The 14,430-nt window shown below is 40.2% G+C and overlaps 1 protein-coding gene across 15 annotated transcripts in view; it reads right to left on the bottom strand.

Moving 5' to 3' along the window:
* Window positions 1–14,430, bottom strand: part of tnika (TRAF2 and NCK interacting kinase a) — a 55,269-nt gene that overhangs the window by 24,484 nt on the left and 16,355 nt on the right. For all 15 annotated transcript variants that reach the window (XM_040042912.1, XM_040042913.1, XM_040042914.1 and 12 more), the window contains exons 3-7: window positions 4,119–4,175; window positions 3,008–3,133; window positions 1,575–1,685; window positions 541–631; window positions 55–185 (exon numbers count right to left, since the gene is read on the bottom strand). In XM_040042912.1, the coding sequence (XP_039898846.1) occupies window positions 55–185; window positions 541–631; window positions 1,575–1,685; window positions 3,008–3,133; window positions 4,119–4,175 (516 nt within the window). The remainder of the gene's footprint in view (window positions 1–54; window positions 186–540; window positions 632–1,574; window positions 1,686–3,007; window positions 3,134–4,118; window positions 4,176–14,430) is intronic.

Genomic DNA, 14,430 nt, shown 5'->3' with positions numbered 1-14,430 from the left:
CGAAATCCTTAGTGGGTTTACGAATCTTTAGAGGAAAGGAGATTGAAAAATCACCTTGAAGTCATATGTGGCCTCAGGGTTCTCGTCACAGGCAATAACCTCTGGCGCCATCCAATATGGTGTCCCAATAAATGTGTTTCTCCTTCCTACTGTTCTGTCCAACTGGGCTGAAACCCCAAAGTCCACTAGAAAGTCATGACACAAATACACACACAGACAAAACCAGTGAGCTTTACTAAATTCCATGAGAGAGAACATACCCTACAATAGATAGCCCAGTTTACAAATGCACACATACAGATCCCATCTTGGTTTTAATAACAGAGAGAGCAAGTCATGTCTTCAGCAGTTTGCATCATGGACAGTGGCAGAGCTACAAACAGTTTTGTAGTTTGGCATCCAGCATAAAAGAAGCAGGAAAGACAAAGACACACACACACACACACACATATTCATCTGAACCATCTGAAACTTTATACTCCATACTGCCCTCCCAATCCTGAAGCAGTTTTGTGAAGTGGAGTTAGATGACAGACTGACCTAGCTTGACCTCTGCATTCTCAGTCAGCAGGACGTTCTGTCCCTTGATGTCTCTGTGGATGACCTTGTGCTGATGGAGATGAGTCAGACCCTGCAGACAATGACAGAGACACAAAGTGAAGGAAAGCTCTGTAACAATGAGCCAAATCGTGACAATTATTACATAAAACACTCATTTCCAAAAGGAAGTGTCCTTGAGCAAGACTATCAGCTCTTGGGTTAGAGCTGTGGAACTAAACGTGATCTGTACTTTTAAAAAGTTGCATTGTTGCATTGATTTGAAATCAAGCTGTAAGATGGAGAAATTGGTAGAAACTGCGGGGAAAAAAATGTTAAAAGCACTGAGGGATGAAAGAAGGAGAAAAAGAAAAAAATGTGACGGGGCAGAGGCAGCAGAAAGAGCGAAAACAGAAAACACAACATGAGGCGAGAAATGAGGGTTGGAAAAAAAAAAGAAAGAAAGAAAAAAAGTGAATAAAAAGAAATCATTGTTCAGAGCAGCACTGTGCTTAACTGACAAGATGCAGTGATACTGCTGTTTTCTGTTGGAGACATCAGCCCTCGGCAGCTAAAACGTACCATAACAGATAGCAGAGACAAGATGTGGTAGAATGGGTACAATTTCCCAAGAAGAACAGTTCATAACAGAGACATCATAGAAAACAATCAGCGTCTGATTGCTCTCAAATAACAGGCTGGGCATCGATAATTTAACACACAGTCATTTAAAAGAAGTATAAAGGTTTTGAACCAAGAATTGTCGCATATAACTATCCCCGTGCGTACTTTATGAGTTTAAGACAATGTGGGGTTTTTTCAGTTAGGATTATGCCCTTTCAAGAATCAGCCCTTTTGAAATTACTCTCTGATTTTCCACTATAGTGACAGATTGATGCGGTTTTCAATGACTGTCGGCAGGCTCGCGTTGCTCTTGCATCAGTCTTTGAGAACAAAGAAAACAAACAAAATCAGAGAATCCAGAAAAAAAATATTTCATTTCTCTGAAAGAGAAAGCTGCCAACAAGGTTACTTACCCTGAGAATCTCTCTGCAGATGTAAGCAGTCCATTCCTCTTTCAGAGAGTTGCCCTTGGTGTTCTTGATCAAGTCTGTCACTGAGCCAGCTCCACAGAACTCCATGACCAGCTACATGCACACATGCACACATATGCAGATACAAGGTTAATTACTGACTGGAAGCAAACAACCTTGTCTTTATCTTTTCTAACCCAGTAACTCTCATAAAGCAACCTCCAATACCAATTGTTTACTTATGAATGTAATCTTTTCTTCTGTATTCTGCTTAACTGACCAATAACACTTTTCTTTTTTCCTTATTATCAAAGTACGAGAGAGCCAATATTATACAGTCAGGTCATTAATAAATATGCATCAATAGTTCCAAGCCTGTTGGGAGGAAACTGTAGCAAAGCCAAGTAATTCTGTGCATGTGGAGATTAAGGAATCACATTTTTGGCTGGAAAGTAAGAAAACCTTGGCGACACTCTCTTTGATGTGTTCATATAACATTTATAGTCCAGTACTAACACATGTGCATACAATCAAAGAGCCATGTCCCACTTTACCAGCTCTAGTAATAGAGCAGTACACGTGTAGCTCACACACACTGACACAAACAGCCAACAGTGTTGCAGACTTTCTGTCTCTGTCACTCCTTACAAACACACACCCCACACAGACTGCAGAAACTACAGGCATAAACTGACTCGATGGGGTCATGAGATCACAGGAATGAATCAAGTCCATCTCTTGACCCAAACACAATGTGTCTATTCTCTCCTCTCCTCTCTACATCTGTGGAGAGTAGCAGGCAAAAGTTCAGTTGGTCAGTTCTGGCTGCACTTCAAGCCTCATCGTCATCATCATCATGCTGGACTGAACAGACAACAGAACTCCTCTCTTCATGGCTGTCCCCATGTATTCAGACACACAAAGGAACACACTCAGGAATGCATGAGGATGACACATGTGAAAGCCCACTAAGATACTGTTATGATCACTAACATACTCGAGGAAAAACGAGCCGATGTTGAGTCAGGGAGAATTATGCAGGCAATACATTTGGCTGCTTAGTGTATCTACATATGTTTGTGTGTGTCTGCTCCAACTGTTGTGTGATGAGTGCTGAGGGATTAGAGATGAGAGAGCTCCCTTAGATGGCGTTAACAGATGATTTATCGCAGCAGCAGCCAGCCAGCCTCACATTGATTTAGCTACTTATAGCTTATAGCTTTCACTGATACATTAAGTATATATACCATATATGCATTTCCAATTCACACAAACCCACGTTCACTGCACGCATGAGTGCATGCATTCATATAGCAGAAAAGCAAGAAAAGAAACGCAACTTTTTCCAGACCTGTCATCCTCTCCTCCTGTGATGCACACATGAATGACCATCCAAACACACAGAAAAAACAAAACACACTCAAATAATGCCGTACCCATAGCTGGTCATCTATGCCAGGGGGATTTTTCTTGATGAAAGCTCCGTAGTAGGTAGCGATGTTCCGATGGTGACTGTACTTCTTCAGCATGTTAATTTCTGCCTTAATCTCCTCTTCCTCATCCTTTTACCACACAGAAAAATTAAAAGCAATTAGACCACAGTCTCCATTTGCGACCCATCAAATAGCTCAATGTGATATGGACAGAGAGTGAAGCTGCTGATGGATTTTCATTTTGAATCCATTAAAAGTCTGAAAAGTGTTGTTGCAAAGCACACAGCTGGGCCCTAAATTATCCACAATAACAGCATTAACTTTTAATTACTTTCATTTCAGGGAGCTACTGCCACAAAGCCAGTTGTTTATAAGAATGTGTCACTTATTGACTTGCTTATTATTTACAACGTCAGAAAATTGTGCCTTGATTAATTCCTTTTAGTGCTCACTGGTGAAAAAACAAAGACATTTGTTTCACTAAGCGGATTTTTTTCTACAACAGCAGATCATTAAGTTATCAATTTGGTTTTTGCTTCCATTTAATTGTCATTAGTAATTAACACGGTCATTCATTTATTGCCACAGATTTACACATATGCAGCCATTCATATAGTTTTAGTCATGTCTTCATGCTTTATTTTTAACATCTGTTCTTTTCCCCTTTTTAGTCCTTCGTTCATCCTTCATATACCTTGCACCCTTTTCCCTTAATCATTCATTCAGGCTTTTATTGACTGATTCATTCATTCATCACTTCCATTGTTGCTTAATTCCTGCAGTGCTTTATTGTTTTGCTGGCAGCTAAGTGCTGACAGGGAGGCTCTCTAAATATAGCTGAGATTCCCTCCTGCTTTACAGACACGCCTGAGACCACACTGCTGTCCTAATACTTCCAGCTAATATTACCATGGCAATAGGCCTGTCCTCATTTCCTCTCTGCCACATCAGACAAACACACGTGCACGTACACACACACACACACTAGCACTGACTCATCGCTCATAATTAGATGACATGCCCAACACTGGTATAATCACTTGAGATGATATTCTGTGTGTGGGTACGTGTGGGTGTGTGAGAAAATGCCAAAGTGCATGTATGTGTGTCTTACCCCTGTGACATCCATGACCTTGATTGCTGCCAACTGCCCCGTCTTAACATGGCAGCCCTGGTGGAAGAAGCAAAGGAAGTAAGTACAAGAAAAAAGGCAGAAATGTGAATGTTCATTTAATGCAACTTTTTCCAAGAACACAGCACATTAGCACATTTGCTTCCTCATTTGCTTTCAGTCATCACACTGAACTTAAAACATTTAGATTAAACAAGAAATAGCATTGTTTAAAAGGAAAATCTGTAATTTCTGTAAAGATACAATCCGCGCGTTATCTTGATGAAATCTGTGACAAACAATTCCATATAATAGGAAGGAATTTGCTCGTTATAATTTGCAGGTCTAGCATATTTATTATCTTTTAACAGTGGAGTCTGGGAAGTTGAAGCGACAGAAATGGAAAGACACATCAGAAATCATCCTTGCTGTCACTCTAGCCATGGGAATTGCAAATAATGGTCAACAACACGAATCTGTTTCTGAGAGAAATAAAGACTGCCAATCAGCAGACCTTGAATGTTGCCGAATATCAAGGCTAGGCAGAGGCCTGGGGGAGCTACGAGGCAAGAAAACAGGAGATTGGAAGCTGAGGGGCAAATGAAAGGCCCAAGTGGTTTGTTTGCAACAGAGCATCTGTGGCTGTGATTAACTAATGAAGCTAACAGGGCTAAAGATGCTAAAACCACTGATGGCTATTACTTTCACCTATCTTAACTCAGCTGATTAGAATGTTATTGTCTGCCCAAATGCCTAGCAGCGCTAGCCCAAACACACACACACACACACACACACACACATACACACACACACACATAAAACAAGGGCAGGACTGTTCTGCTGGTAGGATTGTTATAAACCAGATGGCATTCAGGGCCTGGCTCTAAAGCACCTCCTGAGGGCTTTAATCGAAGGGTCATTCTGATAACAAGCTGTAGCAAATACACAGGCTACCAATGCTTTGGTAAGAGTAGTGCCAAATTATAGCTTAAAGTTGGTGCTTGCATTGCTTTGCAGTTCATTTGCAGGAGTGATTTTACAGTCTCTGCACCCTGTTATTGGTCATTAGTCACTCTCACTGCTTCACATTGTATTTTCGTGTTGTTTTAGCAGATCAGTTGCATCCACTGGCTCGCCAAAACTCACTTTACCTGATTAAAATCTTGAGAGGTTTCACTGTTTGAATGAGATTTGGATGTTATTCAACAGTGAAATAATGTTGATGGTCAACAAAAGGTATATAAATAAAGTTGTGTTACTCAATAGGTCGACTGATGTTTAGGTGGATTCCAAATAAACTTCTGCTGAAGACTGATCTAAGGATGAAAGTATGATATCAGTGTTATATAATATAATATATAATCATTCACAGATCATTTCTGTCACCACTTCAAAGGGCACCGCAGTATGTTTCCATTTGAGAAAGTGATATTAAGAGCTATATGTGGCAACAAAACGCTGGTACATTTTATGGGATCCCACAAGATGACAGCCAATATTGTTAACATTATTATATGCTATCAGCTGAGGTCCCTGAACGAGGGAATATTAATTCCAGGAGTTGAATTTTTTATTACACAACTATTCTGGGATTGGAAAAAACTCTTTTAAACTTGCTGATTTATTGCTGAAAAGAAAGTTGGGATTTGAATATGATAATTCATTGTGTCACAATTCAGCACCACACAATGCAAACTAAGCACCACTGGATGGTTGAACACTGTGATCGGCCTCTTTTTCTCGCTTTCACACACACACACACACACACTCATATATAAATATGCAGTTCAGATTCTGTGAGAGTAAAAGAGCTGGAAAGATTGACCAGGGATTTCTCATTAGGATCAGACTGCCCCAATTCCACAAGCACAAGGACTGGCTTTGTTGAAGACCAACAAAGGAATTACAGCCACTTACAAACCAGAAACCCTCTCTCACACGCTCACACACACGCACTTCGACACACACAGAAAGCATAATAAGAGCTCCCTTTTTTCTACTACTCACACTGACAGAAAAACTCTTGCAAACACCCACACATGTGCACACAAAGACATGGTGAGTGCGGGAGAGAGAATGATTGAGGGAGTTACGAAGTGGCTGAGAGGGCAAGAGAGAGAATGTGTCAAATACATAGTGGACATGGATATCATCAGAGCTGGATAAAGATTCATTACTCCGAGCCACCTTGACAGCCTCCCTCCCTCCACTTCTCCTTTTTCCTGCAGCAGTAATGCCATCCAGCCTTATTAAATGACCTAGTGTGAAAGGAGCAACAGAAAAGAATTAGCACGGCCTGTTCATCTTCATCTCCTGCTCTGTCTTTGTCCTCTCCCGTTCATTTATTTGCCAATTCAGAAATAGGCTGGGGCTGGGCTATAATAATATTACCAAATTAGGTAACATGACGATGTGTGAATAACATTATCTAAAGAATAAGGAAAAACAAAGGTAAGGTAATAAAACCATTAGTTAATTGGCTGTTTCATCAACAACATGCCAGGCATATAAATAGTTGCAGATTCCTTTTTTTCTCCTCTTTTCTGTTTTATATAATTTGGGTTTTGAACTGCTAGTTGCACCACACGTGCAATTAAAGTATCTTAAGTTCTGGGAACTTCCGAGAGAGACGGGTTAAAGCAGTATTTGAACATTATGATATATTACTTATTTGCTTTCTTGCCAAGAATTTGATGAGAAGATGTGTGCCATTCTCATGCCTGTACATTAAATTTAGAATCAAAGCTAGGAGCCAGGCTAACTTAATTTAACAACTTGAAATGGAGGGAACAGTTAGCTTGGCTATTAGACCTAAAAGATATTTATAAGCTATGTAAAAATTAATAATCAGTCCAACATGTCTGTGCGTTAATTACTTAGTAGAATATTAGCGACATATTAGCCAGTACAATGTAAAACCACAGATTATTGGTTTCGCATTTCTGGTTGTGTGCATAAAACACAGAAGACACAAAAATTTAATTATCAAGTATTTGATGTGTTGTTCTCGAAGCTGTCATGTGAATGTTGGTTATGCAAGATATCCTTTCATTATGTATTGTGAAGCATAGCATTCATTTACGCAGGCCACTACTTCAAGCTCAAATGTAATTCCAGGGCATCAGTTGATCTTGATGCAAGCCCGCCTCAGTTGATGTTTCAGATGATACCAACATATCCACCTAGCAAATCTCTTAAATGGCACGCAACATGCTTTAGTCTGCCTACGGTTGCTGCACATCTGCAAACCATTATGCAACCCACCTCCACCCCAGCTCCTCTTTTTTATGTGGTGTCTGACTTCACTGTCACTGATGTCGTCGGAGCAACATTCTGTTTACAATGCTTGGTTTGGGGTGCTGGTGCATCCAATGGATGTCACATCGGAGATTAAGCTTTTTTGAGCTTTGATAATCAGCAGCTGCAGCCCTTACGATGATAAATATTGGAAAAAGAATTTCACACAGTATTAAAATGATGTTTTTAGCCTTCTTCCTCTTTCTTTCTCAGAGGGATGGCCCACTCTCTCTCTGATCTGTCCCATTCAGAAAGACAAGCGCTGAGCCCGAGAGGCTTGTTCATCCCTTCCTCCACTCATGTGTTGACTGCTTTTCTTTTCTGACCTAGATCTACAGTTTCTCGCTCTATCTACCTCACTCTGTTTTATCCCTGTGGCTCTCTCTCTCTCATTATCTTACCCGCTTAACTTCTCACAATCTCCTCTTTATGCCTTTCATTATTTTTCACTTCCTTCCTGTAAATTTGTCGCTTATTTTTCCTTTGTATGTTTCTTGGATTTTGTTCTCTTTCATGCCTCACAGCTCAGCCTAGTGACCTATGAAAAGCAGGTTGAATATGAGCATGACTGAGCTGAACGGTAATGGGAACAAAATACCATTCAGTTTTGAATCTGACAGGAAAATATGACAAGAGCAGAACCTTGCTAATGCATATAGAACCTTCTTCAAACCACAGGAGGTAGTTCACTGAGGTGGGCCTGGGTGTGCATGTAAAATGAGGATATACCGCTGCTTCTGCACACAAACACTTTCATCTAGTTGATCTATTCAGTCATAATACAGAGAATACTGGATAATGAACTTAAACTGAATACATTATTCATCTAAATTAGACAGGAAAGTATCTTTACTTTGCTCAGTATGTCCATAACACATTTTTCTTCCTTTTTCAATCCTGTGGAGCTATTTTGACCGCATATGAAAGCAAAACATCTGTCACTCACACACAAATCCACATGGAGCTGTGATGCCGCTAGGCCAGGTGTGTTTGAGCGATAACAGCCTAAATCGACTACGTTTATTCCGCTTGGATGACCGCGCTGTGATGGAGACAGCAAACTGATACCAAACTGATCTCCAATCAGCCTTTAGGTGGTCACATGATGAAGGACTTGGCATCATCCCTCCAGGTCAGTAGTTGATGAACTATTGTATAAGCTGGAAATTCAAAATGGGGTGACTGTTCTTTTTGACGGATCGACCAAACAAACTGAGGGAATAATTTTAAAAATCAAAGCCTCTTACTCTTAATTTGTGTCAATTTGTAAAACTGTTTGTCATCTCCTATGACAGCAGCACAGATCATGATTCATTTTGGCGAAAAAGTTGGAAAATGCCTCTAGAACAACTGAGAGACGAGGTAAATTTAAGTAAATTATGCTGCAAACAATAATGATTTTTCAAATGATTGATTTGGCTTTTTAAAAAAAATGCCAACCACAACAACTGCAGCCCAAGACTAAACTAAACTGCATGCTTACTCAGACTAGGAAAATTCTTTGTTAACCCATCCATCCCTCCATCTATCCCTCCCTCCATCCATCCCTCCATCCATCTTCTTCCATTCGTAGTGGAAAATGCACCTCATAAGGAAAAGCTTCTTGTTTTTCAGCAACTTGTTTTTCAATATCAGGACTAGTATAATCCGGTGTACATAAAAGCATCTTATCCTTATATGTTTTAGCATCTTTACTTAACAACACTGTTATTTTCTTTAATGTGAATTTTTCAAATTTAATCTGTTGTCCCAAATAGACAAGATGCAACCACATAACTAAAAAACTCATAAAACATAAAACAGTGCAGTACTTAAAACTCCATCAGCATGACATTATGAACCACATCAGTATGTCAAATACAATACATACAAGACAATTACTGGTGGTAACCGGTGATGCTGACTTAGCCCAGGCAGGTTTAAGCACTCCAAAAGATCCTCCCATGTTTCTGGGAATGAAATTCCACTTCCACTACTTTACCTGAGAACACTCTTTGTCTGTGTCCTAATTTTTTGTAGCTGCTGAGAATTATAATGGACTGATTTGGCTAACCATTCACCATGCTGTCTTTAAGTTCATACTGTCACAAAAAAGGAAAAAACTCCCAACCAATCATACGTCTGATAACTCATCGCTTTCTCATCTCTTGGGCTTTATTTTCCATGTTCATGTGCAGCACCGGGCAGGTGTCAGCCTGACAGAGCACACCAATTCCAGTAATTATCATCAACACATAATTATGATTACTTACTGCTGCCAAGTAATGGTAAAACGTAGTGAAGGACTTGCAGCGTATGGAGAAAGATCTTATGTGTATGTTTGTGTGTTAGGATTCTCTTTATATATTTTTTGCTGTTATAAGTAGCTGAATGTTGACAAGCACAAACGTACATACTGCAGAAGGAAGTATTTCTTCACCGGTTTTAGTTTGCAGCCTCAGCGAGGGGACACAAACCTGCTAGCTAATGCCAAAACACAGCCCGATACTGAATCTTGTGATGCCCAAGACATGTGTGTTTAAGACTGTGTGTGCACGTGTATATTTTATTTCTTTGTGTGTGCATCTCTGCCCTTGCCAAGTCAATCACACAGACGAGACTCACACACACACACACATACACAAACACCTCTACAACTCAGGACACATTTACTATGCAGGACACTTCCTGTCGTAGCCTAGCAACGGTCTAAGTTGGCACGAATAAAGTGAACACGATACTAAAATATACGGAGACACTCGCATGCTCAAATACAAAGACACAAAGGGAGACGACAAAGGATAAGTATCTTTAGTCCTGTTCCGGGAGATTGTTTCTTTACAAGAAGATTTCAGGTGGGATAAAGCGTGAGGGGGAGAGAGTGGAAGAGGACGTGCTGAAGACACGTTCGGTAAGAGAGCGACATTTCATGCTGCCTCTGTCCCTGTGGCCAAGCTGCAAGGTCAGGAGAAAGCATCCAGATTTTCTTTTTGATGACAAAATGAGCTATGTGATATTTTTAAAAAATAAGGCTATATTTTTCCAAATGATTATTATTTAACATTTATATTAATACTTTCAATGCAGTTGCAAACTTTAATTTATTTCAGAAAAAATAAAAATCAACTTGGACACTTGACAGCTACTTAAGGAGGCTGTTGGCACGTTTAATATTGTGACTATAGAGTGTAGCCTTTGGATGTGAAAAGTGAAGCCAATATTCCTTAAAGCTCCATTCCTTCTGGTTGCAAAAAGAAATCCACTTGTGCAGATGTTTTCTGAATGAGAGCATGAAAAAACAACCGTCCTGTTCACGCCATCTATGACCCGAGAAAACAGTTTTCTAATGAGCTTACAGTATGGACCAAACTGCTAGTTCTAATTTTTAATGAATACAAAACTGTTTATTTTGTATACTTTGGTCCTGTGTACACTAAAACCATTAAGGAACAGACAGTTAGTGACCATCCAGCAACCAAGGGTCAGAGGGAAAAATGTGTATTTTCTGACTGGTTGCTGGAGGTTGCTGTCTGTCGCTGGGCGAAATTGGTAAAAGAAAAAAGGTGCTAGATGAAAAAGTTTGCTTGAAAGACATTAACTTCTCTGCAAACATTCATCATCTGAGTCTTCACTTCCTCTTTAACTTGAAAAATGCAATGCAAATGAGAAATGGAGAATGTTCACCTTCAAAGTAAAAGTTATGCCTTACCACTGCATTGCCCACATTTCAAAAACCTTTACTTGGAAGACAAACTGTCTCTGTTTTTGTTCTGCATTACACTTTTCACAGTTTCACTACAGGTTGGTGGGTAGTTTGAGAGCATTGACATTACAGATAACCGCAGCAACCTTCCAGGAACCAAAGATTTCCCAAAGAAGTTTTATGTGCAGCACCATGTACCTCTTTGTGATCAATTCCACAACAGTGAATGCAATCAACCTCCAAAACCCCCCAGCCAACCACTCACAGAATATACATATTTCAACCAGTGGTTACCAGATGGATATTAACTAATCTTTATGCCTGTTTTGTTTGTTTTTTACTTTGCTCACTGATATGTCACACAACTTTAACACATTTTTTGAAAGACTGAGTAATGAAAGGTGAGGCCGCCATGGTTCTACAACCTGGATCTGTCATTTTCTTCCAAGGTATATAAATAAGTAAACATTCTGCATATGCTAAAGCATTCGAATGCATGCACACTAAACAGGAAACAGACTGCCAGATTGTGTTGCCGTCTCTTTGTAACAAGGAAATGGGTCAGGCCATAATCCTAATCTGTGCCATTATAGTAATCCACACAAATAAACACAGACTTTAGGAATTGCTTCAGCTTCAGCTATGCATTGTGTCATAGCGCAGGGCCTGTTTGCATAGTAACAGCATCTTAGAGGAGAAGGTGTGAATGGTGTGCACCAGGACTATCACCTGTGTGCATGTTTTTTTGTGCTTGTTTTGTCTGACGTAGAGGTGCCCCCCACTTCACACACACACACACACACACGCACACACACACACACATACCAAAGTGAGGCAGTCTCAGGGTTGAAGGATTTCAGATAACCAGTGTTTCAGTCTGTACCTCTATATCAACGCCCACCGGTTTTATTACAAACCCATCCTGTTCAGCAGAAGGTGCTCAAGCTATGAGGCAGACTAAAAGCCACTTTTGGCTAACGAACACTACAAACACAGTTCTGCTGGAAGGCTCCCAAAGAAATAAAGGGGCAATACTCCCAGACACACCTCATTGCAGTTCAAACACCTGCAATCATTCCGCATTCACACGTGATCACACAGAAACACACACACAGAAGCATCTCGCATACACACAACGCGCAGAAGACGGTGTCGTGAAATCAGTGAGGCAGTAAATAAAAGTGACAAAGGCCTCCATTCCAATCTACTCCTGCACTAGCCAGGAAATACAGAAGCACCCCGAGGCTGTGCTCATGCTCAGGCATGAGAAAGAAAAAGAGGAAGACAGATTGAGATGAAAGAAGATTTAAAGAGAAGCCATAACAAGAGCCAGCAAATGTGAGGAAAACATACACCAGCACAGATTTTGTAGAGAACACTTATTAAAGGAACTAAGGTGAAGGTGATGAGGGAAAGAAAGATGAGCGCAACGATCTGTAGAATAGTTTAGAAGCTATTATTGATGGGTGGTGGAATACAGCTAATTTGAATTTTGCATTAGGAATCCTGCAAGTGTTGATTTCATTCTGAATGAACCACCGTTAACATCTAAAGCCTACTGAAGCAATAATTTATCAGCAGTCTGAAATATAGCCGCTTATTAACCTGCCTGCTCACAGTACAGCCAGCTAATTAACAAGCTAGTAGAAACAAACACACAAAAAACAACCTAATCTGGGTTCAGGGAAAGGATTCATACTGCCTCATAATGACAAATACAATCACACTAAATAGTTTAAAATGATCACAAACATATCTGACACTGCCTATGACCTGTGAGTGTGTATATTTATTTTGGTATCTGTGCATACATGTCAGAAAATAGTCAAAGCTTAGCCTTATCATAATACCTGCTTTGATGTGACGAACTAGGTAAACACTAACAGAATAACCTGTTACTGGAGCTTGTTTATGGTAGACAGACTCAAATTGACTGAAACACAATCTCCCACATACACAAATGTAATGTACACAAATGCTTTATTTAGCTTTCTGTTGTTAAAATCCAACCAAATAACTGCTTGACCTTGTCTCTGAAACGGATCTAAAACGATCCGATCTTAATCAAACATGAATTCATTCATCCACTTGCTCATTACTTTGACCTTATCTCTCGTTTCAAATAAAACTGCTGAAATTTTTTTACATTTGGAAGGAAACACTTCTCCCTCTAAATGCAACTGCTGTCAAACAGGCAAGAAAAGAGAGAGTAAGTGATTCGCAATGTGCCCAAGCGAGGGAGAAGGGCTGCTGTGAAGAGGAAAAGCGGCAGGTTCAGCACTTCGGCATCACGCTCCAGCAGCTCTGGAGGTCAAACGAACAGCCAAGCTGATTTACTGTGCAGGATGAAGGTGAAAGAGAGATAGGAAGAAACAGATGAGCGAGGGTATGGAGGACAGAACACATGAAGAGAAAAAGCATTTTAGATGAAAAGCAGTTAGAGTGGAAAAACAAAGAAAATGCAGCTAAAGGCCATAAAAAAGGAGAAGACACAGCAAATGAAGGATAATAGAGAGTGAGGGCTGGTATAGCTTATTGATTTACCTATTGATGAACATTTCAAGTGGCGAAAAAGTTGTTTTAAGCTCAATGACAGTATCAGTGAAAAAGAGGCTGCTCTATAACTGGGAAATATACAGTAGAAAGAGACATACTGGGAAAGAAAAGCAAAGACAGAACGAGAGATTGTTATTGACATCAGCTATGGCTAATTGACTCTGGTCTGGGCGGCAGGAGTGCATTGTGGGTAAGTGGGACGTGTGGCCTTGGGGAAGATAGAGAGAGGATGTAGGCTAATGAAAACACTGCCAGGTGTGAGTTTGTGTGTGCGTGAGTGTATCTCTGTATATGGTAAAAACAAGCACATCTGCTGGCCCCACAGTAACATCCACCTCAGTCACGGTTCACAGTTCATTCATAATGACTCCAGAGACTGAAGCACGTGTGTGTGTGTGTGTGAGAGTGTGTGTGTGGAAAAACAGCAGAAATTACAGTAAAACAGTTATATTGAAACAGAGTGACAATGGAAACCACAACAACACCACCACCAGGGACATGTGTTATATATGGCAACAGGCAGACACAAACACACACATATTCAAGTAGTGTACACAAAAAAAAAAACAAATTACACCTAAGCTGCATGTGCTTCCAGCTGCGACACTCTGCGAGCAGTATGGACACTAATCCTGCCATTCAGCATGACATTCTTTTACATTTACATGTCACTCTGTAGTTGCACATGTCAGCCTGTTATCACACTACCAGCAGCTTATAAAACATGACTGTAGCCTATACATCTTTTAGGGGAGTCAGAGAATGATTATAATTTCTCAA

This window comes from Simochromis diagramma, unplaced genomic scaffold (assembly GCF_900408965.1).
Source record: "Simochromis diagramma unplaced genomic scaffold, fSimDia1.1 OVJJ01000304.1, whole genome shotgun sequence".
In the NCBI taxonomy this organism is placed as follows: Eukaryota; Metazoa; Chordata; class Actinopteri; order Cichliformes; family Cichlidae; genus Simochromis; species Simochromis diagramma.
This window is presented reverse-complemented; position numbering and strand designations above follow the sequence as displayed.